The following is a 25,408-nucleotide window of genomic DNA, read 5'->3' on the forward strand; positions in this document are numbered from 1 at the left end:
GATCTCCATGCCACCTTGTTACGCGATCATAACAACTCCACCTTGTGACGCACCGCACCGAATTCGCTCATTCTGCAAGAAAGAGAACGACTCGGGGGGGGGTGGGAACCACAAATCAAGCGGAGACATCCACGCGGTGAGCCGGTGTCAAATTCACCCCTCCCCCTCCAAGCTCTGCGGTCCTTTATTACATTCAAGGTGGTATACCGCCCAATTCAATGTCCATACATGTTGGGAGAGGTCGACATTGTTGCTGTACCGCCTTCTCCTGGTAAGACAGAGGTATGGCACCTCATCGACTCCCACGGTAATGGATGTTTCACAAATTTTGTACGATCCACCAAAGCCGCCTCCAGTGCGAGATCAAGCGTGCGCCTCCAGGCTTACCCAGCTGCACGTTGAACTTCTTTCGCACCGTACGTAGCCGACCGTGCTAAGCGGAGGTGCGGGATAAGGACGACAAACTAAACACACGCAAAAAGCAGTTCTAAAGTAATGGGGTTTTCAATTTAGATTTGACAGTGCCGTAGCTCCAGTGGCTTCCGAATGACGTAAGGAAGAGCGAACAATTGTTGACGCAGCAAAATACACACACAGAACCAGTGGATAATCGAAGCATTTGCCTTTATTTGGATTAAGCGGGCAGGTTTACACAGTAAATTCAGACGTCGGACATACAATAATGAACGAATAAACAGTCAAAACGGAGCAAAGCCGTCCACAGACAGGGGGCCATTCGACACACGCTGACCACGTTCCATACCACCAGCCACACAATAAAAGGCCACCCGTCAATGTCTGCATCCAGAGCGCGCCGTTCACAAACACAGGGGTCCATTCACAAAGTGCCGTCCGTTTTTTGTCCTCGCGTCAAACTTGTGTATGTACAAAAAAAAAAGTATTACAGTAGAAAACGTCAGTGTAGAGATTTACAAAGAGGCGCATAGAGTAATGAGCGCGCAGATCACAATCCAAGCGACATATTTTTTTCGTATATTTTTTTTCGTAGTATTATTATAGAAACTATTTTCGGCTTCACTTTGTTGGACTTGCATTCACAGTGTTAACCATACACGAAAGGAGTCAATTATAGAAGACAAGACTTTAATCCCACATTCGATTGGGGGGGGTGTGTGTGTAGGGGGGGGGGAGGCTACATTCAGATACAACATTCTCTCCATCCAATAAATTCTTGCGCAATCTCACACTTCAACCCCTCCACGCAAAAAAAAGATAGGTACGTTCCACGCTGCTCTGCGTGCATCGTCGCTTCCCACCGGGTGTGGGCGAGGGAGCACGATGCCACGATTTAAATAATTTGCGGAGAGGAGGCGGTGGGTGGCGAACGCAGTGGCAACCCGGCCTTGTAGAATTGAACTGAAGAGAGCATGGGATGATGTTGGCGCAAGGCTTATCGGTCGAGCGGGGTCACATAATGCACGCCAGTACCACTGGCTGGGCCACCCACCCACACCACCATGCCCGCCCCTCCATCACCGACGTATGAACACGGCCACGTTAGTTACAATCCACTTTCATGAAACAACGAACAAAAAACAACGTTACGAGATGGTATATCCACTGTTGAACAATTCCTTTTGCGGCAAAAAAAAAATTGTATCCGAAACTGAAATCGTTTTCAACTAAAGTTCTAATTTGTTTTATAACTTAACAAAAACGAAAAATAAATTCCACCGTGTACAGTAAAAAATAGATCAGTAATACTGCCGTCCACCGAGACGTAATATGGTTTTTTTGCATGACACGTGGAAAAGGAATGCTAGCAGTGTTGTCGCAATAGCAGCATTTTGAGTTATTTTTTTTTGGCTTCGAGACAGCTCACCCAGCACACGACCGGCAATCCAACAGCGCACGCGCCTGCGACCACGTGCCCCATACCCCCCCCCCACACACAAAGCCAAAGATCCCCCGTATACCCTTAACGGGCCGTTTGGGCAAGTGCTGTTAGCGAGCACCTATGAAGGCCGGCACTGCACACGAGGGGGTGGGTGTGGCCAGCATCACCCCCGGCCGTCTTTGTCTCCCCAGTGGCGACGTTTACGCATCGCACCGGGTACTCATTTGAGGCCCAGGACCGGTTCCAGATAATCGTCACCGGTGTTGGCCGTGAGCGGGAATCGAACCCGGGTTCGTAGCGCAGCGCACTGACCGCTACACCACCGTTCCCCACTACACCGCCCACCCCCACGGGCACACACACACACACTCGTAAACACCACACGTCCTGCCAAGCATCGGAAAGTTAAATGCCAAGATACACGAGGGCAAAATTGTAGGGGGGGGGGGGGGTGGTGAGTGGGGGAAAGTCGCCGGCAGCATCGGCGACAGTGACGATACGAGCCACTGCGGCAAATGGGGATCAAAGTGGAATTGGACGGTCGGTCGGTCGGTCTACAGGGCGCACCGCCGTCGGCTATTCACGTTACCACCCTCCGTGATCGGATGACAGAATCCGTCATTGGTGATGGCCACCAGGAGAGAGCGCGGGGGGCGCGAGATCGTTTCGTCCGGATTCGAGACTTGAACGTGCCAGCGAGCAGCGCAGCTGTCGAGCCCAATTAAAACAAACATTTGTCGAAATATTAATTTCATTTATCGAATCGGTCTCAGCCGAGCACGCGAACCTCAGCGCAGTCTTGACCTCCGTCACTTGACCGGCAGACGCCATCTCAGTTGCCCACTTAGGAGTTGGCAGCAAAATTCAGCATTTCGTTAAGATTTTGGCAACGACTGATTACACCGCATGCTTTTGCTTTTCCTTAACACACAATCATAGAAACTGAAGCCACCGCCGTCGGAGGTGAATGAGAGCAATGCTCGCCCCGACTTCCATCGTGGCCCTAAATACCCATCAAAGACAAAGATCCCCCTCCTCCATGTAGCCTTAACAGACCGCTGGGGCAAGTGTTGTTGGCGAGCGCCTACGAAGGCTGGCACGGCACACGAGGGGGTGGTGGGTGGCCAACACCACGCTCGCCCGCCTTTGTCTCCCCACTGATGTTTACGCAATCGCACCAGGTACTCATTTGAGGCCGAGTCGACCGAGGGGGAGGTCCAATGACCGGTTCACCAGGAATCGAACTCGGGTCACCGGGTTCATAGCGCAGCGTGCTGACCGCTAACGCCACCACTCCCTACAATTTGCCCGACTGCATCGTGGCCTAAAAACTCATCGCGCGCACACACACAAAACACACAAACTAGGCAAAACCTAAAGACACGGTGAACACAATGAGAACCCGCCCATACCACCACCGTCTGAAGTTGTCCTCGGGGTGGGTGCATACGGACGACTGAAAAAAAAAATACTAGAAAGTAAAAACAATGGTACTGGACTCGACTTATATATATATATTGTTTACAAATCTATAGCTTATCCCGATCTAGCAATGAGAAAGAGAAACAAATGCGTATGAACTTCGAGCAGGTTTTGGCAATTTGGTCTTCGAAAGGTTGTGCTGGTGATGCACAGAAACACTAAGGCACATTCCCACCCCCCCGTGTGTGGGCTGGCAAAAAGGGGGGATCATCGCCACCCAACCCGGAGTGGCTCGCGCCCCCCTCTACGAGACACGCTCACGGTGCACGCAAAGACAAAGACCACCACCCGCCCCGGATGAGCCTTAACAGACTCTCGGGGGTGTAAGTGCTGTTAGGCGAGCACCCATGAAGGCCGGCACGGCACACGAGAGGGATGGGTGGCCAGCACCACGACACGCGCACACACACACACCGCCCCGTCTATGTACATCCACAGTCAGGTTCTGTTACATAAGTGCTTAGTGTCGGACGCCACTTTCACTCCCGATAGCCGTACCGTTGCGTATCTAATAACGGTCAAGGGGTGGAAAGAAGTGGGGGAGGGAGAGGGGACAGGTCGCTCAAACGACAGCAGGGAGAACTTTTGAAACTGCGATGGCTTGATGGTTTCGGACACCACTTTAAACACTTAAACGCGGTGCCTTTGTTCTCGGCAGTTCAGGACCCCACGCGTGGCCAATGCGGCATTGCAATCGGAGGTTGGGGTGGGGGCGGTGGGAAGACATCGTTGAATCTAGGCATCCAATGCCATGCACCTTTACATCAGCCAAACGCCCGGCTCCCTCCGCCTCGCACCATGCGGACCACACCGCTAGCCCATAGCAGAGACAGCGTCCCGAGACGACAAGTGCAGGCACATCGTTACACCAGTTATTACCCAAAACGTCGACGGTGGACACAGTTCTTGGCCTCTTCTCAAAAATGCTGCTTGAAGAAGACGTTCATCTTACGTATATATATTGTATCTATTAATACTATTCAATTACTATTCACCACTACGACTACTACTACCGTTGCTGCTGTTGCTAATACATCCTTACGCTTCAATACACACAAATGTGCAATTACTTTTATAAGAGCTGTGTTGACGAATCATGACACCCCGGATATATATATATTTTTTTTTTACGCCACTCCGTACAAACACACATTTTGGACACTGCCGCCGCAGCAAACGGAGAACGTGGCTTGCCAAACTGACTCAAACAAATGAATTCACAGCCTCGCATAAAAACCCCCTACATTCTTTACAGCCCATTGTGCAGCCCGGCTAAGCGATGCGCGGTCACACAAGTCTGTGCTCTTCCGTGGCAGATCCGAGTGTAGAAAAATCCTCTTTAAACCCCTGCCAAGCATTACAAAAGAGAACATCATCAACAGTTACGCGTGCGCACCAGCTTTAAACATTTACCATCACGGACCTGCTATTTTCACCCGCATTGACGAGCATCTTCCCATGGAAACGCACACGCACGCACACGGGGTCTTGTTACAGAAAGGGCGCCGGCTTGTTCTACAGTTTAAAGCATTTGTAGAATGCGTAGCCGTTGCGTTGTTATACAAGCCGATGGGCAGGGGAAGAGCGCCGTGTCCGAGCCTCAAATTATCGCCACCAACGACTACTCCAAAGACATTGCAGAGGGTCCCCGAGAGAAAGCTGCAGGTAATTGAAACGCGTTGACGGCGGTGGTAGAGAGAGAGAAAAATAACAATAACCATCACACGTTTTTGAGAAGTTGTTAGAAATGTTCCTTCGTGAACAAATGCTCGAAATGAGGTCTTTTTTTTTTTTTAAGAGTCGTGGTTGTACATTTTCTTACAAAATGAGAGACCCATGGTGTTTTTTGGTCACAGGAAAGAAAAAGGCAAAAAGGATGAAATGTCTCTTGAACGTGCCCGGCGATCTACACAAAGCAGCCGACGGCTGGGCGCTGCCGCGTGGGCGAGAGGTCCCCGCTCGCCCCAACCTCAAGACGCCGACGTCAGGGATACGTTGCTCCAGGGAAAGAAAGGGGAGCAGCAGCAGCACGGCTTGGTGGGGGGGGGGGGGCACGCTACCACCCATCCATCGTCACGATTACATTCATTCTGTATCACCGTTTTAACATTCCTGCTCTGTAAGAGGTCCTGGCATTGAAAAGACAATTACGGGCACGCGCTGCCAAACGAATGCGAGGAGCCGCGCTAAGCGCTTGTACAACGTTTGCATATTTTTCTTCTCTTCCTCGCCGACTTCCATCGACGCGACAGGCGGCCGGCGGCGGCAACGCGACGCGCTTCGCCGCACGTCGAAAACCACGGCGCCGAACGAAAACCGCGCACACGAACCCGAAGGCAGACGAGTCCGGCGGAGTCGTCTCTCTTCCCGGAGAGCCCGCGGAAGCAGCCTACGAACAAAGCCAGCTGCAGCGACAAAAAAATTATAACCCCGTGCAAGTTGACCTTGCTTTGACTTCATGATATCCCTGCCGTCTCCAAAGGGCCAATTGGGCAAGCACAAAACAAGTGTGACCGATGTAAGTACCAAGCTCTTGCGCCAATGCGCGCCTGACGAACGCGTGATACAGGCTGCCCAGAAAATCGGATCGAGGTTTTGTCCGCGGCGCACGAACGCTTCTGTACAGCAAGACACACGACGGTTCGTTACCGAGAGCCTCTGCTGGAGACGCAAGGAATGGGAAGAAAAATAATAATCCCCGCGCAATTAAAACTTGAGAAAGTTAACAATTCTTCAAAAGCCCTACCGGGGGGAGTTCCTGGATTCCACTCCGTTACGCGCCCTTCGACTTTTGTCGCAAGCGTACATTCAGGTGCCCAACAAGGGCGCGGGCTCGCGTATATTCTCTTGCACAGCGAAGACGTTGCAGGGTTGGCGCCAAGAGAAGAGGCAGCGGAGAATAACGTTTTCTCTCCTCGTAAAACTACCGGCATGGCAAACCCAACACGAGCCTCGGCCGCAGAGGCTCACAACGAAGATGGAGCGAGAGGGGAGGCGGGGGGAGCTGTAGGCTATCGTCCTTGGCAAACGGGGCCGAGAATTTCCGGTGGCGGTCGCGTGCCACGCTTTGGCAGCCACGTTGACCACATTCAAAGGAAATTTTTAAAAAGGGGCAAAAATTGACGTCGTGTACTTTTGCTGGAGGTTTTCGAGTGACAACTGTGTCGGGAGCGAGCCGCGTCGTTCCAGTACAAACCCTCCATCCGATTCCGTGAATTACAAAAAAAACAACCCAACCACAGCACGCGCACCCGAGCTCTACCGCAGAAAAGTGTCGCCAGCATTGTTTTTTTAAGTTTCATTCTCCCACCTCACCCCCTCAAGCGTCCCATAGTGCAAAAGGGTGGACGCAGACTAACGCGGTACGATCGTAATAATGCCGGGGCAAAAAACGAGAGTCTCGGTAAAACCTGCGACCGATCGAAACACACCGAACCGAACGCCTGGAGTATGTGATGGGGGTGGGTGTATGGTGGTTGGTAAAGTGTTGGAAGGAAGAGGCTTTCGGAGCTCAGTCATTGAACCGCTGGCAGGCTTTCTTCCAGCGACACGCGGTGCACCACATGTCCTTGTTCTCCATGCCGTACACCTTGCGGCACTTCTTGGCCTCCCCGCGGCTTTTCCTGAAATGAAAAAAGCGAGGGGGGAATCGGTCGGCGGCGGACTTGTGGCTGGCCGTCGGACCGAGACGGCCACCCGCGTCACGCGCTTTCCGGCGCGCTTCTGCGGCCGTCTGGAACGATCTTCCTGCCGATATTAGAAAGCCAACTGGAGCTATGCACTTTGAAATAATTTCGATGGAAAACTCATTTCTTCTAAAACTGCTTTTTGCGTTTGGTTTGGTGTCCTTCCTCCGCACCTCCGATTAGCACGCTTTGTTACATACGGTGCGAAAGAAGTTCTACATCGATACATACGTCAGAGCCAGACCCGAGCGGTAATTACCACAGCGACGTTAGCCGAAACATACAATTACATTGCAATTCGTTACAGGTGACAAATTGTGATTGAGCCCAGGTCTCAACAGAGCGTGTTAGAGCCTTGTGCTGCGAGATCGCAGTGCTCTCTCTACACCAGGGGTAAGGGAAATCTTTTCCTTACTCACCGAAGGCTGAATAAGGCCTTCACAGTTAACTCTCACAAATCGGGAAGTGACGTGGCCCAGCGGTAGATCGCGTTCACCGCTTGTCGCAGAGCTCCACGATTCAAATCCAATCGGCCACCCCGATTAATACTGCGGGCGCAATAAATAATAATACTACGCGCCGTGTGACTCGGCGGACATTCATGATCCCACCGACGCAAAAAAAAAGAGTAGGCCGTTGTGTACCAGCGTCATGGTCCAAATTTGCCAAAATTAAAAACTACCTCTTCTTGGTTCTTTCGGTAAAGTCACATAGAAGGGAAATAATAAAATAATAAAAATAAAACATTATAAAATTCTCACGACGTTTCGGCCACAACACAAGCAGCCGTCCTCAGGTGAAGACAGAGCTGTCTCAAAGACAGCACTCCAATGCGGAGCGCTGTCCAATGCGAAGCACTGTCTTTCCAACAGCTCTGTTTCTTCACCTGAGGACGGCTGCTTGCGTTGTGGCCGAAACGTCGTGAGAATTTGATTTTATTATGTTTGATTTTTATTATTTTATTATTTCCCTTCTACGTGACTTTACCGAAAGAACCAAGAAGATGATTCCCTGCAGTCACGAACGCTTTAAATCGAAATAAAAACTACCTGCCAATATCCTCAATTGGGATTCCACACGACAAGCAACATTGTCCCCCTGCTGCGAATCCACTGCAAGCTTCGAGTGCGAAACACAACACCTGTGCCATCGCCATACGATTGGTGCGAATGGCATCCTTTCGAAAAGCTTGCACCTACCAGGATGGTCAACGTGGGAAGGTGAAGGGGGACTGACCAGGTACCAGTTCATCTATACTAAAACTAAACTTTGGATTCTACTAGGTAAGGCCCACTGAGCTATACAGCTCAATTTCAGAAGCAAGCTGCCCACAAATGAAAGCTCAACTAAGTGACATATCACGTGGAAGTTTATAGAGGCCAAACACTCTGTGCGGCGTGCTACCCAGGGTCACACGACGCTACGCCGCTCGAAAAATGCATCGATTCTCTTCAATACGCTACGTGCATCGCGACCCTATAAGAAGCGACATAAAAAATCTATGCGGTGACGCCACATTTCCGCCACGAGTGCACGTGCTTTGAGGGCGAGGGGCGGGGCGGCAGGGAGAGAGAGAGAGGGGGGGCCCCACACAAAGAGACGGCCCCGCGAGCTCTGACCGACCGGCCGGGGGCGAGCGACTTGGGCGACGGCGAGAGCGACGAGTGCAGACGGCAGGCGGCAGCGCCAGGGGTGCCGGGGGGCCGGTGCTCCGAGCTGCTGAGCGTGCGGACGCGCATCGGGAACCCCTGCAGACGCAATGTGCACAGTGGGGGGTGGGAGGGGAGGAACCGACGCAAACAAGACGACGTTCAACATCGCAAACGCAGCCCCCACCCCCGCCCGCACCTACCCTGGTGGCACCCGCCCTTATCCACACGATAAGCCGCTTCGTTGAGCCGTCATTTGTGGCCAGGTCGCTTCTGACAAATAATCAATCTAAGAGCTCAGTGGGATTTACACCTGGTTTAAAAAAAAAGCTGCTTAGTTTCATTTGAACTTTTGGTGTGTGATTTGCTTAGATTTCCTATCCGTGTTTTTTTTTGTATTGTGGAGCAAAGCTTTGACCCCCGTGCCACTAATGGACATATGGGATAAATAGATATTATTACAGCCCTCCTGCCCGTCACCGCTGCTCGATTAGGACAACGTGTTGGTGGCCATGAGGGTTGTCTGGCCAGAAATGCTCTTCCGCCAATGCAGATTTCGACTGCAAAACACAACACCTTTGCCCGAGCCTCGCGATATAAAAATGGTACGAATACCGTCCTTTCGATAAACTTGCATCTACCAGGATGGTCCGTGTGGGTAGGTGAAAGGGGAACAACCAGGTAGGCACCAGTTCAGATAAAATTTTCCACCGATGCGAGCCGTGGCTTCGAATGGAACTCGGGATTAATGTTATACTCAAATTAAACTTTTTATTGTTCCAGGTAAGGCGCACTGAGCTGTGTAGCTCTTTTTCAGAAGCGACCTGGCCATCACAAACGATAGCCCAACGAAGTGGCTTATCGCGTGGAAATTTATAGCGTGTGTGTTGAACTTCTTTACCACCGTACGTAGCCAACCGTGCTAATCGGAGGTGCGGAGCAGCCAAACTCTAAACGCGTAACGTCGATTCTAAAAGTGGAGGGAAAAACCGGAGGACCCGGAAAAAAATCGACGTGACCATGGGGAGAACACGCAAACTCCAAACAAATAGTAAAAAATGTGTCACGTTTTTCAAAGGACAAAATAATTCACTTCTTTAGCCCACCGGTGTGCTGAAGAAAGAATGAACAGCATTTTAAATTTGAGTACGACGTTTCGCTGATAGTTACAATCAGCTACTATTTGGCCGTGTCGGGTGGTGGAGGGTTACGACACATTTATAAATAACGCGATCTGACCCAAAAACCTATATTATGAATAATATTGTTCGCGAAAGCCTACGTGTTAAATTAAACTCCAAACATACATCGATCCCATGAACTACACTACTGTATACCATGGTAGGTATTTAACATCTGGACACTGCAGAGCTGTGTAAGCAGTGAGTGTCCGTACACTACAAATACAAAACTAAACGTGCACGGAAACATAAGGAAATAATATTGATAATAATTTATACTTGTCAACGAATCGATTCAGAATGGAATGGGAAGCAAGAGACCATGCGGGAAGGCGTGTGGCACAGTTTGGCGCCAGCTATCGTAGAGTGTGGGTCGTGTCGCTACGATTCTCTGCGGTACGTACAGTCCAATGTCTTTAAAAACAGCAGCGCTAGTATGCCTCTCGAAATAAAATTCACGCCGAATCGCTTGCGCGATCCGAGATTCAGCGGTGAACGGGACCCCCCCACTCTGCACCTTGCAGACCGTCTCGGAACGGGAAAGGATTAAGGGACTTACTTTTGGCGAGGCCCTTCCTGCCAACTAGAGCTGACGAGCCTCTCCTTTGCAGGCAAAGGTTAATGAGAAAGTGGTTGCAATACAACTGGAGGATCGTATCAATCACGATACTTACAACGAAGCTTCTCCCATCAAGTTTTTTGGCTTTTGTTTTATTGAACCCATCGCAACAAATCACCACAGACAACGCATATACACGGTGAAAACGACGCGGGCGGGGGGATCTGCAGTTCGTGCTCTCTGGGTTGGTGCAGCTCCCCAAGAGGGCCTTGTTGAGACAGAGGGGTAGGGGCGGGGGGGGATGGCAGGAAAAAAATCTTCTCCAATCAGATTTTCATTAGAGGCATCGTACCAAGACAGCTCCGGCGCGGGTTATGAACGATCTCCTGGTAGCGCGAGAGATCGGAAGAGCCGTTCCTATCATCTCGCATCTCCGATTGGCACGGTTGGCTAAGTACGGTACAAAAGAAGTTACACACACACACGAATCTCGGTTCTCCGGGATTTCTCCGCAGCGTTGGACATGTTGGGCCACGCCGTGTAATTGGAGAATCTGCGACACGCGTGTGGATTGTAAGGAGCAGTTCTCAAGGCGTTTTGATCATCTTGCGAATTGTGCCTTTCAGAATTAAATACCGATCGACGGAAACTGGGAGGATAGCAGAGTAGCTGCAGAAAAGTCACGGGTATATACAAGCAGGGTAATGCTCAAAACTCTGCACAGCGATATGCAAGACTCCATTGCTGGACCTGTCGTCACCTCGCACCCCCATGAGTCTCCTACACTTGGTATTGCCAAGTGGCGTCCCATCCCAAGCACACACATGGCTCAATATCCTACTTAGCTTCCGAGATACAGTAAAACCTCGTTATTTCCGTATTTGATCATTCGTAATTGGGGTTAATTCGGCGCGGCTGCTCTTTCGGCGTATATACGGTGTGTTAGTAATGCGCCATGAGAAGAATTGCCGTACCGAATGGTCCAATTTCGGTGTACACGTGGAGCGACGCCGCGCACCACGACCAAAACGACGACTCATTCTGGTAGCAGCGCACGTGGTGAGCGCCAGTGCAGACCTGTCGCTTTGGACTTTACCTTGTTGATGCACTCTGTGCAAGCCACCCCTCGCAGGAATCAAGAAGTAATAGAAAGGGACCGAAGTATAAAACCCCTTAGTCTGCGAGACAAATGCAAAGTTTTGGATACAATTGATAAAGGTGTGTGCAATGCGTATGGTGTGTGAAGACTTTCGGAAAACACATAAAATAAATGTATTGGAGCAGGACACACTGGGGTGTACCATTGTACACAACTCAGAATATGGGCTAATTCGGCAAGGCCAGAGGCCCATATGTGTCGAATTACCAAGGGTTTTGCTGTATTTTGATTGGGCGAATTCCGGGTGATTAGGTCATAGGCCACACTGGGTTATTCTGCCACTTTTCCCAGCTGCGGTGGCATCAGAGCTGGACGTGAGTAAAGCACTCACTCCGATTTCTGGCAATTAAGTTTGGATGTACAGCACATCATGCGGATACCTGAGCTTCTGAGTGTACGGTTCAAAAAATTCCGAGACTTTTCCGTGGCCATAATTAATCGCCGTCAAGAAAATTCGTCATCCATCAGTCGTGCGCCGTTCCACTGTTGGGCGAGTATGCCTGCTCGCCGCAATGGCTTGAGAAGCTGCGACGTCGAGAGCTCACCGACGCGTCGCACGCAGCCGTGGCACCTTCCAGCTGCAGCCTCAACGTTCCAAATGTGGTACCGGCGCCTGGCGGAGACATGGTGTCAAGGAGTGGCCCGCAAGCCTAGGATGGCACGAACAGTGGGGGGAGGTGGGGGGGGGGACGCAGTGGGAACGGCAGTGAGCGGAACGTGGCAGCAGCAGAAATCTCAACTATTTACTTCAGTAAATATTTAGGCACACAACAGTGGGGTCGAGAGGTTGCATGGGCCCCAGTGCCAGGGACCACCTCCCCCCCTCCCCTGGGGACTACCCCCCCACCGCCTCCATCATCAACGGCTAAAACAGCAGCTAAGTCGGGCAACGTTCAAGTCAACACCTACTACTGGGCTCTGGTAAAAAGAAACCAGCATCGGTGGATTACAGGACGGCACGTGGGCCAAACACGACCCCCGCAACTTGATTTCCCACGGCTCGTGCACACGCGAGGCCGGCCGTGATGTTTACCCGTCGGTGTGAAGCATCATTTAAAAACACACAGCACACTAATTGACTATTTAGCAGGAGGAATATTTTCAAACTGGCGCCAAATGTTTTTTTTTACGATAATTTATAGTGGTCGCAGATATAATTGATAAAAAAGGTCGCTCAGCAAACGCGCCTGCTAACTTTAAAGACACGCTATGGGCTTGCTTCCCAACGTGTTTACAAACCACCTGCTCGAATTTAAAGGGCCGCATCGCTTAAAAAAACCCTCACCCGCTAGTCATTACTTCACCGAGCTGACAAAAAAATGTTCGGGAGTGCCGGACACCGGAATGGCGTTCCAATGTCTATATTGCGAAGTGTGTCGGTGACCACTCGTGAAAGTGATCACCGATTTAAACGCAAGTACACAACCAAAATCTATTTTGTTTTTCAGTTATTTCCTGAGCGGCCGCAGTTCACTCCTGTTGCTGCAAGGGTCTCTCCTCCATACTCGGTGGACACCCACGTCATTGTTTGCGTTAATAACGCCAGGGTGTGGTGTTCATGTGTGATTGTTTCAAAGGGTACTTGAATGTCCTATTTGTCCCTCAGTAAGGATAGTTACCTACCCCTGATCTACACACAAGAAAAAAAATCACAAAGGTGCATCATGCACACATGCAGAACACTTGCGATACAATTAAAAAAAAACACACACACTGGCATTAAATATGCAAATATAAACTCTGATCCCAGCAGCAGTTATCTGAACATACGGGAGTGTTCACTTATGCGACTAACGGCTGAATGAATAAAGCCAAGGCATGGCACGGTGCTTGATAGCCCGATTTGACCAAAACAAGCAAGTCAAAATTTCCATTTTCTCTTTACAGCCCTGAGACTCTGGTGAAAGTTCCACATCCGTATACACAACCGCTCCACCCCCCCCTCCCCTCACCACTTGTGAAGCTGTCCTCATTTGATTAACCCTGAAGGGAATGATGCCCCAAGCGAACCCCGCAACCAGGATTTCAACAACAACGCAAAGCCTTTCCGACCGCAATAACATTCTAAACAATTTATTGCCCAACTCTGCACGGCAACTGGAAGCCAGGAGAGGGCAGCAAGCGTCTGCAGATCGCATATCCCGGCGAGAAAACAACAACAGCAGCATCAGCTGGGGGTGGAGGCGGTGCCCAAGTTACGATTTGACACGAGAGCAACGTGGGGGACGCGGCACGTGACGCACCACGTGACGCCCCACGGTGCAACACAGGCCACCGAGCGCACGTGCCGTTCTCGCGTGCCGCGGACAGTTAACCGGGCACCGTCGAGGCAACGTTAGGCGTGCGATTAATTTTACATTGAAAAAAAAAACTAAATATTGCTGACAATATTAAGAGATTTTAAAAACAAACTGGAAAAACTGAAATATATTTTTTAAGCTCGCTGGCAGAAATGTGGGAACAATGTTGATGTGAAACTCATTTTGCTGGCGATACCCAAACAATGTTTTCATACAAGCTCAGACCTGTCGACCCCTTATCAGTGCCCTACTTTATTACAGACCAAATCAAACTTTATTGGACACCCCATGTCCTTTATAAATCTCAACGTTCATCCTACAAAGTTCCATCACAAGTGAGAAACACAAAAACAAATATACATTCACTACTACAACACTCACCACTAGTACACTCACCACTAAACTCACCACCACATCACTCACCACTACATACCTGTCGACCCCTTATCACTGCCTACCTTATTACAGACCAATTCAGACATTATTGGTCAACCAGTGCCCTTATAAATCTCAACGTTCATCCTACAAAGTTCCATCACAAGTGAGAAACACAAAAACAAATATACATTCACTACTACAACACTCACCACTAGTACACTCACCACTAAACTCACCACCACATCACTCACCACTACATACCTGTCGACCCCTTATCACTGCCTACCTTATTACAGACCAATTCAGACATTATTGGTCAACCAGTGCCCTTATAAATCTCAACGTTCATCCTACAAAGTCCCATCACAAGGGAGAAACACAAACAAATAAACTTTTTTTTTTGCCCGTAATGAAACGGCTGTACGCCGTATGGACCTGAAAACTCAATTTTCCCTGTACAAGAATACGGGTAAAACGTGTGGGTTGACAGGTATGTGGGCTGCGCGCGTACAGCTTGCATGGAAACAAGCGGCCGGAGTACGGGCACAATCCACGCTACTTGGTCGACTGGAGCGAGCGCGTGACGAGTTATCCACAGTCATAGTGAAAGGTACTAAATGCAGTTTGCTGGGTACGGAAATATTTTCCAAGTTTTCAGACCCCGGCTGAATTAAGCCCTTGGGCACCACAGTACAGCGAACGCCATAACCCAATGGCGGCGACACCTGGCACCGGTGCATGTACCAGGTTAGGTGCATAAGGACATTTTTAAGTGGGCTCCGATGGGTTACAGAGACAGAGCCAAGTTTTTACGTATGGGCAGAGGCACAAGACGTTTGTGCGCACACCAATATCATGATTTTAATACGATCTTGCAGTGTAGTTTTTAAATGGCCGATGCGAGTGCTAAGTGTTGCCAAATCAAAAATGAATGGACTCTACAAAACAGATGTAAAATCTACCCCGCAGCTTATGCCCAGTAAACGGCACGATACGGTGTGCGAATTACACCAAAACAAAGGATATTCTGTACGCCACATTGCCTGTGCACGTCCTCACTGCAGGCCTACTCACAATCAACCAAACAACAGAAGAGTAACGGAGAGAGAGGAAAACATTCAAAGAGGCTAACGATTTAGAAGCGGTGCATGGGCATCAACTGCTGCCATGCCAAGCAGTGCTGCTTCTATACCCCCCGATTTGGCAGTATGAGAGTAATAAATACCAAGGGAATATTTACGCGAGCCGCAAGTCAAACATTAAAATAGGTTAGTGCTTTCTCATCTGGCAGCGATGGAAGTAGTTTACATGTTTGTGCACAGAAGGGCTTTTTTGTCGCGTTACACAACGCACGCTATTGACGAAAACAGCAATGGACGATCGTGCGGTCCCTGCCACTACGTTAACCCAACAAATATAACCTATCCGTTTATACGAGGCATATGCCAGCCAGATCCTGTTTTCTGTATTATGTGACCTACTACTGTATTCTGCCAAGTCATAATCTCTACTTTTGTTTTGGCACGTAAAAAAGTGCATCATTGCCAACATGTTAATTTAACACGCCTGCAAATGCGGTGCTTGTACTTAACGCATATTAAGCATTCCCTAGCCAATGTTTGACATTTTTATAAAAGCAGTTATATTTATGTTTAGAAAAAAAACAACACATTTTTGTTACATACCTGTACGAGAACCACATTTTGCCCATTCCTGGGCGCTGGTGTTGGGAAACATCAACACAGGCCGTGAGTGAGTGCGTGCGCAAGTGCACGTCCGCCCTTTTGCCCACTGCAGGCATGCGCTATTGCCAAGCACACCTCACTCACTCACCATTAGCGCTGCCAGATTCGTTGCGATTTGTTTACGCTTGTTTACCCAGGAAACAGCTCAGAGTCTGGAGACTGTTTCGAGGAGGGTCCTGCCAAGTTTTAGCAGGAAGGGGCAATCTCAATGCTGTGTGTGTCATCCCAAATGAGTAATTTGCAGGTGCAGTCTGTTCTCCTATAACGCGTGTTTTCAGAACGCGAATTGGATATATAACGCGATGAATATATTAGGGAGCACATTTTTGTTAGAACGCGAATTGGATATAATGCGATAGAGTGAACGGAACTACGTCGCGCGATTCGGAATAAGCGGCCTAGTGGCTGCCTCGGCTTAGCGTCACACAAGGCACTGGGATGCTGCTGGATGCTTCTAGATGCTACCCATGCGCCTCAGTCTTTGTTCGGCCCACGTACGCATCTCAGTGTCATCGCGGACTGTGTTTTGCCATACATTATATATTATTTGTTATAATAATAGATTTTGTCTCACCCACTGCTACTGCCTACACCTGCCTATTGTGGTTGTCTCTGCAGACTCAGGCCCCGCCATAGGACTGTGGGATTTCCACAGACTCAGGGCAGTAAAGAAGAAATTAGCAGAAAACCACTTTGAATCGGAACAGCAGACTGTTACGGGCAAGAGGTTTAATGATACCTTCATGGATTAGTATTGATTCTTATGCGCACAATAAATGCAATTTTCACATGCGAGTACAAATTATTTTTTAGAACTACGTGTTGTATGCAATTAGTTTACGCAACTCCTGCAGCCCCGAAAGGCTCTACAAATACATTGCAATGTAAAACGGTAATATACAACACCCGGATAAAATTGCGGGGCCAATTTATAGTGTCCAAATGCGAACACATCTCAATACGGTGTACAATACGCCGTACACATCTTAATAGCTTGCACCTCCGATGAGCACGGTTGGCTACGTGCGGTGCGAAAGAAGTTGAACATTAAAAAAAATCACTTCACATCTATCACTTAGGGTGGAAATTAGTTTTACCGAACCGATTCAATGCATCAATTGACAAGCAGGGTGAATAGTTACAGGCGTCATCAGAATATTTATTTATACTGGAGGAAATCCGATGAGCTACTAAGCTCTTCACAGATGTCCAGGAGGGGCACGGGGTCTGAAAGTTACAACAACAAACAGAACGTACAAACACGACAGGAGTGCAAAGTATAGGGAAGGTAAACCAATAACTTAAAAAAAATACTCATTAGTTCTTTCGGTAAAGTCACGTATGTAAAAATAAAATTAAAATAAATCACGAAGTTTCTAACGCAACACAAGCGCTCGTCCTCAGGTGAAAATGGAGTAAACCACACAGCGAGGGAACACACAAAGGGACATCGCATACAGAGCACACCGAGAACGGCAAACTGCACGGAGGCAAATACAGCAAGAAGATGGGAGACGGGAACTCAGCAAACCTTAGAAATATAATGCGATGCAACCCAGTCGGCCAACAACACCGAAAGATGTGAAGCTTTCGAGACTGCAAGGATTCATACTCTTAGGTGTTTTCGGTAAAGCCACGTAGGAAAAAAAAATGTATATAATTTTTTTAAAAATCACGACGTTTCGGAGGCAACACAACCTCACTTGATACAGTAAATTTAGCTGTGACGGTCCCACCTGATGACGGAGACTTGTGTTGCCTCCGAAACGTCGTGATTTATTATGTTGTTTGTATTATTATTATTTTTTTTACCTACCTAAGAGTATGAACACCTAAAGAACCAATGAGTATAGTCATTCCTGCAGTCACGAAAGCTTCAATCCTAAATAAAAAAAAATAAACACAAATAAAACGAAAAACGATTTCTATCTTACCAGGTAAAGCCCACCACCCACCCACCCGCGTGCGTGCGTGCCGCCAGTGGCGATCGCCTACCTGGTACGCGTGGTCCGTGTGCACCGGGTGCCAGAAGCTGGTGGGCGCAGAGCGGCTGAGCTGCGTGGGAGGGTGCGGCTCCCTCTTGCCGGCCATGCTGTGTGAGCGGCACACCCCCGACGGGTGTAGCGACGGCGGCGGCGACGACGGCGCAGGGAAGACGGGCGGCGCTATCACCGCCGTGGGGGACACGGGCGCCAGGCTGCTGAGTCCGTCCGTCAGCGAGTCCATGTTCACCTCCATCTCCGAGTAGTAGAAGTCCTCCTCGCCGTCGCTCAGGTCCGAGTCGCTGTTGCGGCTGACGAGGGATGTTGGAGGTAGGTGGGGGGGGGGCAGAGATTTGCAAAGCATTTTTGTTTTCCCATTGCACCGCACATGTGGGCAGCCTTTTTGTCAACAACTCACGTCCGCACAAATCGCTGATTCCTCATCTTGACAAGATATTGAACCGCCACTGTGGTGGCCCATTACTACCACAATAATAATTTATGGCCTTTTCGTCAATCTACTGCTGAATGACGGTCTCCCCGCCCCGCGCAGCTTGCGATGGTTACTTCTTCACCATGCTGGTAAGTGCGTTGGAGATGCACAGCTGTTGGCAATAACATCTGAAAAACCAGTTGAAATGAGTCCACAGAGTTTATGTTTTAGACAAATTGCTGCTGGTAAATGTTAGTCTAGAATTGCCCGATACGGAGTGGGGCAGAGTAGTGCACACACACACCCCTATGCACTCACTGGAGGATGTCCCAAGTCAGAGGATATGCAAATTAAAATTGCTTTACCCAGACACCAGAGGGCGCTGCACATTTCCCATAACGCTTTAAGAGAAACGTCACAAGCCAGCAAAGGGTTTCTATGAGGATGCAATCGTTTATAACATTTTAAATACCATCGTGGTTGACTTATTTACACTCCATTGTAGTTCATTAGTCTACATCCCACAGAGGGAAAACGTAACCTCAAACCAAATAGCTTTCACCTAGCAGACACCTACGAAGACAATCTGCGTCAGTTTCTAAAGACACAGGGAATCTTTATTTGAGAAGGAACGGACTTTAAATCCACTTGGGGGAACGGTGTAGCGTCTGCCGCACTTGTTACCACGTTGCCGGGTGCCAACGCAACGCACATGGAAGTTAATTTTAAGAGCTCCCCCTCCCCCCCACCAAAGGAAGCACCAAGCAGGTCAAACTTGCCTCAGACAGGCAATCCTAGGTAACAATTTACCAGATGACAAATGTATTCTTTACCGCAAGTTACTGTAACAGCACTAATCCGGTTCTAGAGGGAGAGTATTTTCACCCCCCCCCCACCCCCAAACGCGACTATATCTCCCGGTCACCACAAGGGCCTCTTGCGGTAGTGACAGAAGCGGCGAAGGTGGACGCGTTAACGCATCACGCCATCAATATCCCAACGTCAGCAGCAGCAGCAGCGGCGGAGTGTATGTCTCCTTCCACAAATGCGAAGGAGACATCACAGCGGTACACACTCTGCTGCTCCTGACGCGGCTATCTGACTCGGACAACCTGAATGTGAAATTGCAGCCGTTGTTTTGCGTCTACATCAGCCATACGAAAGAAAAAAGATATCCCAACGTCTTAGTTGGCCCTCGGTAAGGAAGAGCGTTCGTCACCCGTGCTTTCGAGAATTAAGTACTCCTTTGCTGGATCGGCGGCAGCAGCAGCAGCAATTGCAGCAGCCAGCTCACCCAAGATGCAGTCGGCGAATGTGTCTCTGCATCCCCGACGCGGTGCTCAGGACTTTCTCGCAGTTGGGCCACATGCACTGGAACATCACCTTCAACGAGTTCTGCATTCGCTCGGCAGCAAAAAAAACACAACGCAGCACGAGCAATGCGACGCGTTCAACCAAGCGGCCATGATGAAAATGCAACCAACGCAAGAGGTCAGACCTGCACAGCATGGGTGCTGCAGTGCCGTACCGATGAACCGCATGGATTAATGTCAATTCTTAAGCTCACGATTTATTATGACACATGTTTTATTATTACACTTGTTTACCCGGGAAAGCATCATTGGGTTTCAAGATGCTTTTTCAGGGAGGGTCATCAAGTTTTTACAGGATGGGACGATGTTTGCTATTTATAATTCCAATTGAGTAACTTGCCGGTAATTTATCAGCTTTCGGACGTTTGACCAATGCCAGTCATGACGTCTTTGTTTTTTAGCTACGTGACATGAACTGGAAACTGCAGAACTGATACTTGCACCACGTCGCATATGTAAGAATCGATGCCTTTATATTTCGTATTCGTTGCAAGAGGTTTGCGTGACCCCACAAGAAGCTGCAACGTTTCATTTAAAAAGTGAAAGTAAGCGAGCGAATCTCGAGTCGCGACCCTGACTTGCGACAGAATCAGAACCTTCATTTATCCCGGAGAAATCCGTTGAGGTTTGAAGCTCTGTCACAAATGCCCAGTACGATGCAACAAGTGGCGAGAAAGTGGAATTGGTATGCGTGGATCACATTCCCCTTTCTGCAAAATCCATTCAGATGTTTCACATTATTTTGTGAACGTTACCCACACTTCACCCCACCAGCGGCCCCCTTAATGCAGCAACTGTCTCACCACCATGTACCGCAAAGTGGGCAAAGACAATGATGAATTGAGGAACTTATCCCAGATGCCAATAAACACGTTAACCTGGAATGAAACCTCGCGTCTCTAGGATATGAGACTTGCGCGCTGGATTTTAGTCGCACCACTGTGGCCCTACTAAAAGTGAATTACTCCAACATGTTCATTGCCAGGTCAGTTTTGTGCAATTAGTGCCTTTTCATGTCCTCTAATTATCACCTAGCAACAAAGTCAGACAGCTCAGCACAGAGTGGCTAAACGACTTGCCTTGGTGGCTCGTACAATTCACGACTGCTGCCAACAAATGAACACTCATCATCAGCCATTATCAATGCACTGCAAGCTGAAGGTCTCCCCGAAGCCGTCACCATCTGTCACAGCTCACTTAGCACCTGCACAGGAGTCGACTTCGCAAATCAGTCCACCTCCGTGATGGGACGTCCGCTCTGGCGCATCCCCTCCGTTGGCTGCCACTCCAATGCAACCCTCAACAAACCGGCCTCCTCCGTCATCCCTGCCCGCGACGCGTCCCCGCTCTGGCCGCGCACAACTCACGCCAAGCTGACCACCAGGACGACATTTGGCTCGTGCGCGTACCTTTCTCTTCCTGGGCGACGGCTCGTCCAAAAACGAGCCCCCCTCCATGTCTCCGTCCTCGCTCATCCTCACGTTCGCCACTCTGAAGCCGGCGCCGCCGCCGCCGCTCGAGACGCCGTCGGCGCCGCCCCCCCTTGCAGCGCCGCACAGGAACACGGGGGGCGGCTGCCCCCCACCGCCGGCGGCAGCGGTGCCGCCAGCGCCCCGAGCTTCCCACGTGCTGTCGGGCTGGCGCACGGGCAGCGGCGGCGGCGCGTGCTCGCTCGACGGAGGCAAGCGCGCGGGGAGCGTGCCGCTGATGCCACGCGCCTGCGAGCCGTTGAAGAACGTTTTGGACGCGGCCTTGGACTCCTTTGCTTTCAACGCCGGCCGAGCGAACGAAGCGACCACGGCTCCGTGCGCCGCACATTTCCCCGTCGCGCCAGACGTGGCGAGAAATGACGGTGGCGGCGGTGGCGGCTGCGGCTGGTTACGGCACCTGCCAGCCATATCAGCCTCGTGTTTCACGCGCTGGCGCTGTTGCTGCGGAGGCTGCTGCTGCCGCTGCGGTTGCTGCTGCGGTTGCTGCTGCGGTTGCTGCTGCTGCGGTTGCTGCTGCTGCGGTTGCTGCTGCTGCGGTTGCTGCTGCTGCGGTTGCTGCTGCTGCGGTTGCTGCTGCTGCGGTTGCTGCTGCTGCTGCTGCCCGGCAGTCAGGTCGTTATCTCCGCGCTGCTCGGAGGACCCGGACTCGAAACGGAAGGGCAGGATTGCATCAGGAGCCAGCGGCTTGGGCGACGGCGTGGACGGCTGGGAGCGGCGGTCGGTGCTGGCCGCGTCCCAACCGCACTCGGCCACGCGGGAAGCGCCGCCGCCGCCGCCACCTCTGCCGTCGTCACTGCCGCCGCAGCTCACAGACGTGGCGTCGTGCTCGGGCCAGGAGCTGGCACAGAAGACTGCACACACACGCACGTGCAGAGCGGACCGTGCCGTGCCAGGTTAATTGCGCAGGCGGTGCACGTCACGATCTGGCATCGCGCGTCACTAGCTGGCATCGCTACAACGGCAGGAGTCACGACAAGCCACGCTAATTGTCGCGGGGGATGCATCCCGAACGTGCGTTCGTATCGAGCGATTACTTGGACTTAGAGGAGGCACGCGGACAAGAGGCTCATTGTAATAGTGTCCGTTGTTTAATGCTCTTGTTGAAAAGTTGAGAATAATTGAGCAGAAGTGAGTTAATGTCGAGGCTGACGAAAATCGGATGAACACAACCTACGGTGGATGTAATGATACAGATAAAAAATAAGAAAATCGATGCTTACGCTCACGACACGTGCATGGAATTATGGACCTGAGAAATTTAATTTAAATACGACACATTCACATGACCCCTATTGCCATAAAAGCCGCTTACTTTCACCACAACACTATGGCAAAACACTAACTGCAATAACACACCACCCAACAAAGCCTTTATGATACACAGTCTAGCAACACATGTGCATGCAATTTGGACTACATTCTTATAACTTTTGAAATGTTGGGAGAATTTTTTGAAAAACAAAAAAAGTGTGTGGATGCTAGTATACACATGTGTGTATGAATCCTAGCAATATTGGACTAACATGTGATGGTGAAACACGAGATCGCAAAGTAGAGGTAAATGATGGACGGCAAACTGTGTTTACATTAGTAAGAAAAAAGTATCAAATGTGGATTTCATCAGCTGAGACAGTTTTACTCAATTAAGCGCAGTCATTTCTCATTTTCCCCAACTTTTGTTGGGACGGCATTTAAATCGCGCACGGGCGAGACGGAAGAACTGGCGCATGAAGCCAACTGGGCCGTATGAAGAAGACCTGACCTCACCCCAAACAAAATAAACGCAACGTCAGCGCAACCCAGAATTACTCGACATGCCACTGCACATTAAATCCTGGACATCGGTGCACTTATCAATGTGATTAAGTTAGATTTTTTTTTGCGTTGACAATCGCATGTAAGTAAAAAAAAAATACATTATTGATTATGCTGCACATAATGAAATATCTAACAATAAAAATAAAAGTCCGGCCCTGTGGTGTGGAGCGTTGATTCCCGCTCACAGCGAAGCGGGAACCTTGTGTGGGTGTGCAAACGTCGCAACTGGGGAGACAAAGGTGGTTGTGCGTGGTGCTGGCCACCCACCCCCTCTTGTGCCGTGCTGGCCTTCATTAGGTGCTCGCTAACGGCAGTTGCCCCAACAGCCTGTTATTGACGCTATATGGGGGGAGGGTGAATGTTTGTCTTTGTTGGAAGGTACCACACTGCAACTGATGGGCCCTGCCCACTGTTGCCTTACGACAGCTTGCCGCTCGACCAAACTCGCAATCGAACGCGCCGCCGTGCGGTTTTGAAACGTTCACTCGTGCCAAATCAGTTTGAGCGTGACTAAATACGTACTGGATTCCATTATTTTATCGTACAATCGAAAAACAAATGTATAAACGGATCAAGGACACTAATACTTTTCATTCACAGCCTTATGAGTGCGAAGCTTTTTTACAACTGCTAATATTGGTGGAAAATGACAACTGCCACTTACAAACATTCATGCATCAAAATTTTACCGCTCTGAAATGCGGTGCCTGGCTGTCCCGCTAAATTTAATTCGCAAAAGCTGCAGGTCTCCAACTCTTACCCACGCTATCTTTCCAGCATCTATTTTCGTGCTATAAAGAAGGACCATTGTTCGAAAATGTCACCTATTATAGATTTGTTTCCCTTTTCAAGGCAGCGTTATTGATGAACGGGTTGAGTTTTTTTTTTACTGTGAACGGGTTAGCAGCTGACAGCCAACACTGCCAGGCAATGCCGATCATTTCAAATGCGGTCAACTCTCGATTACACGGCGGCAACATTCGGGAGGTGGGGGGAGGGATGGGCTGGATAATACCAAAACGAGGATCATGCAAAAACAAACTTAAAATTGGCTATAAAAACTCCAAGTATCAGATGCCGGCATGTTTTTCAGTCACGCTGGTACCGAGTCACCGACCCGCGGCGAGTGAGGAGCAGCTACAAACTAAACGAGCGCGTAAGGGAAAGACCTTTTCATTAATTTTTTTCACAACAACCACGGTTAAAATCGGCGACACGGGATAATCCACAAACGGGTGAATCGAGTTTACCCGTATGGATCTAACGTACGTGTTGTTTGAACTGCACTACTGCCAGGATATGCCCCCGGATGAGCGGCGCTGTGAATGGTTGCAGAAACCACAGTCTGCTCAATGACTTAGCGATGCTGCGGAGCGGAAAATACTCTGCATTATTTCGGCTCTTGTCCTGGCACAACCCCCCACAGCCCCCGACCCTGTGTACACAACACCCCTTCACCTTGGTTTTGCATTGCACGGCTGACCCCCCGAGAGAGAGACCCCCCCAAATTCCTTGCGAACTTCCTCAACCCGGAGAAAAGTCAGTGTCCGGCGGAAGGTCAAAGAGCAGTTGGGGTTACTCACACTTGGGAGCTGGCTCCGAGGGGAGGGGTGCGTCCGGGGTATTGAAGGCCGGCATGGTGAGGGACCCCGGTGACGCGCTAGGGCAGCTGGAGGACAGGCTGGTCAGCACCATCGCAGCCATCACGTGGTCCATCTTGGGCTCATTCCACCCGGTCCTGGTCGCATTTGCAAAAAAAAAAAACGTTGAGTGAGCGAACGGGCGAACCTTTATTTTAGGACTTGAGGAATCCGATGAGCTATGAAGCTCTTTTTTCCGCAGATGTCCCCGTAGGGGCGTGTCAGACAGTGACAACGACAAAGTTACAACAACAAGCAACTAAGAGCACCGTTGTTATCATCATCGGCCGTGGTGATGCAGCCCATTGGCAACCCTAGGCAGAAGTCCACTTCTAGTTCCACCCCAACTCTCTTTTCACCACACGTCAAAACACCTTGGTGTTACTCAATGAGAACTCGACAAATAATTTGAGCCCCCCTTCTCTACGGCAATGGGATGCGGCTGTGGTCTCATGGTTATCATGCTGGACTTGCAATCCAGAGGTAGCTGGCACGATGACGAGCTTCACATCAGCATACCACGTGCACGTAATTGGTATGGGTCACTGTTCTCCCCGGCACCTCCGATTCAACATACACATGTCCAACTTAGCTCTAGACACGATTGAGATGAGAGATTCATGAATTGATTATGTAAATTGTATTTTGTTAATGTTTATTAGGATCTGAACGAGT

The 25,408-nt window shown here is 49.9% G+C and overlaps 1 protein-coding gene across 6 annotated transcripts in view; it reads right to left on the reverse strand.

The window, feature by feature from the left end:
- Window positions 1-607: 607 nt before the first annotated feature.
- LOC144717905 (uncharacterized) overlaps window positions 608-25,408 on the reverse strand; it is a 64,549-nt gene continuing 39,748 nt past the window's right edge. For 5 of the 6 annotated variants that reach the window (XM_078593699.1, XM_078593701.1, XM_078593698.1 and 2 more), the window contains 7 exons: window positions 24,677-24,831; window positions 21,195-22,126; window positions 19,707-19,807; window positions 17,993-18,290; window positions 12,120-12,224; window positions 8,650-8,774; window positions 608-6,963 (listed from right to left, as the gene is read on the reverse strand). In XM_078593699.1, coding sequence (XP_078449825.1) covers window positions 6,852-6,963; window positions 8,650-8,774; window positions 12,120-12,224; window positions 17,993-18,290; window positions 19,707-19,807; window positions 21,195-22,126; window positions 24,677-24,831 — 1,828 coding nt within the window. In that variant the 3' untranslated portion in view covers window positions 608-6,851. The remainder of the gene's footprint in view (window positions 6,964-8,649; window positions 8,775-12,119; window positions 12,225-17,992; window positions 18,291-19,706; window positions 19,808-21,194; window positions 22,127-24,676; window positions 24,832-25,408) is intronic. The other variant, XM_078593700.1, reaches the window with a different exon arrangement.

The sequence above is a fragment of the Lampetra planeri genome, chromosome 4, assembly GCF_965212315.1.
Source record: "Lampetra planeri chromosome 4, kcLamPlan1.2.h2, whole genome shotgun sequence".
NCBI lineage: Eukaryota > Metazoa > Chordata > Hyperoartia > Petromyzontiformes > Petromyzontidae > Lampetra > Lampetra planeri.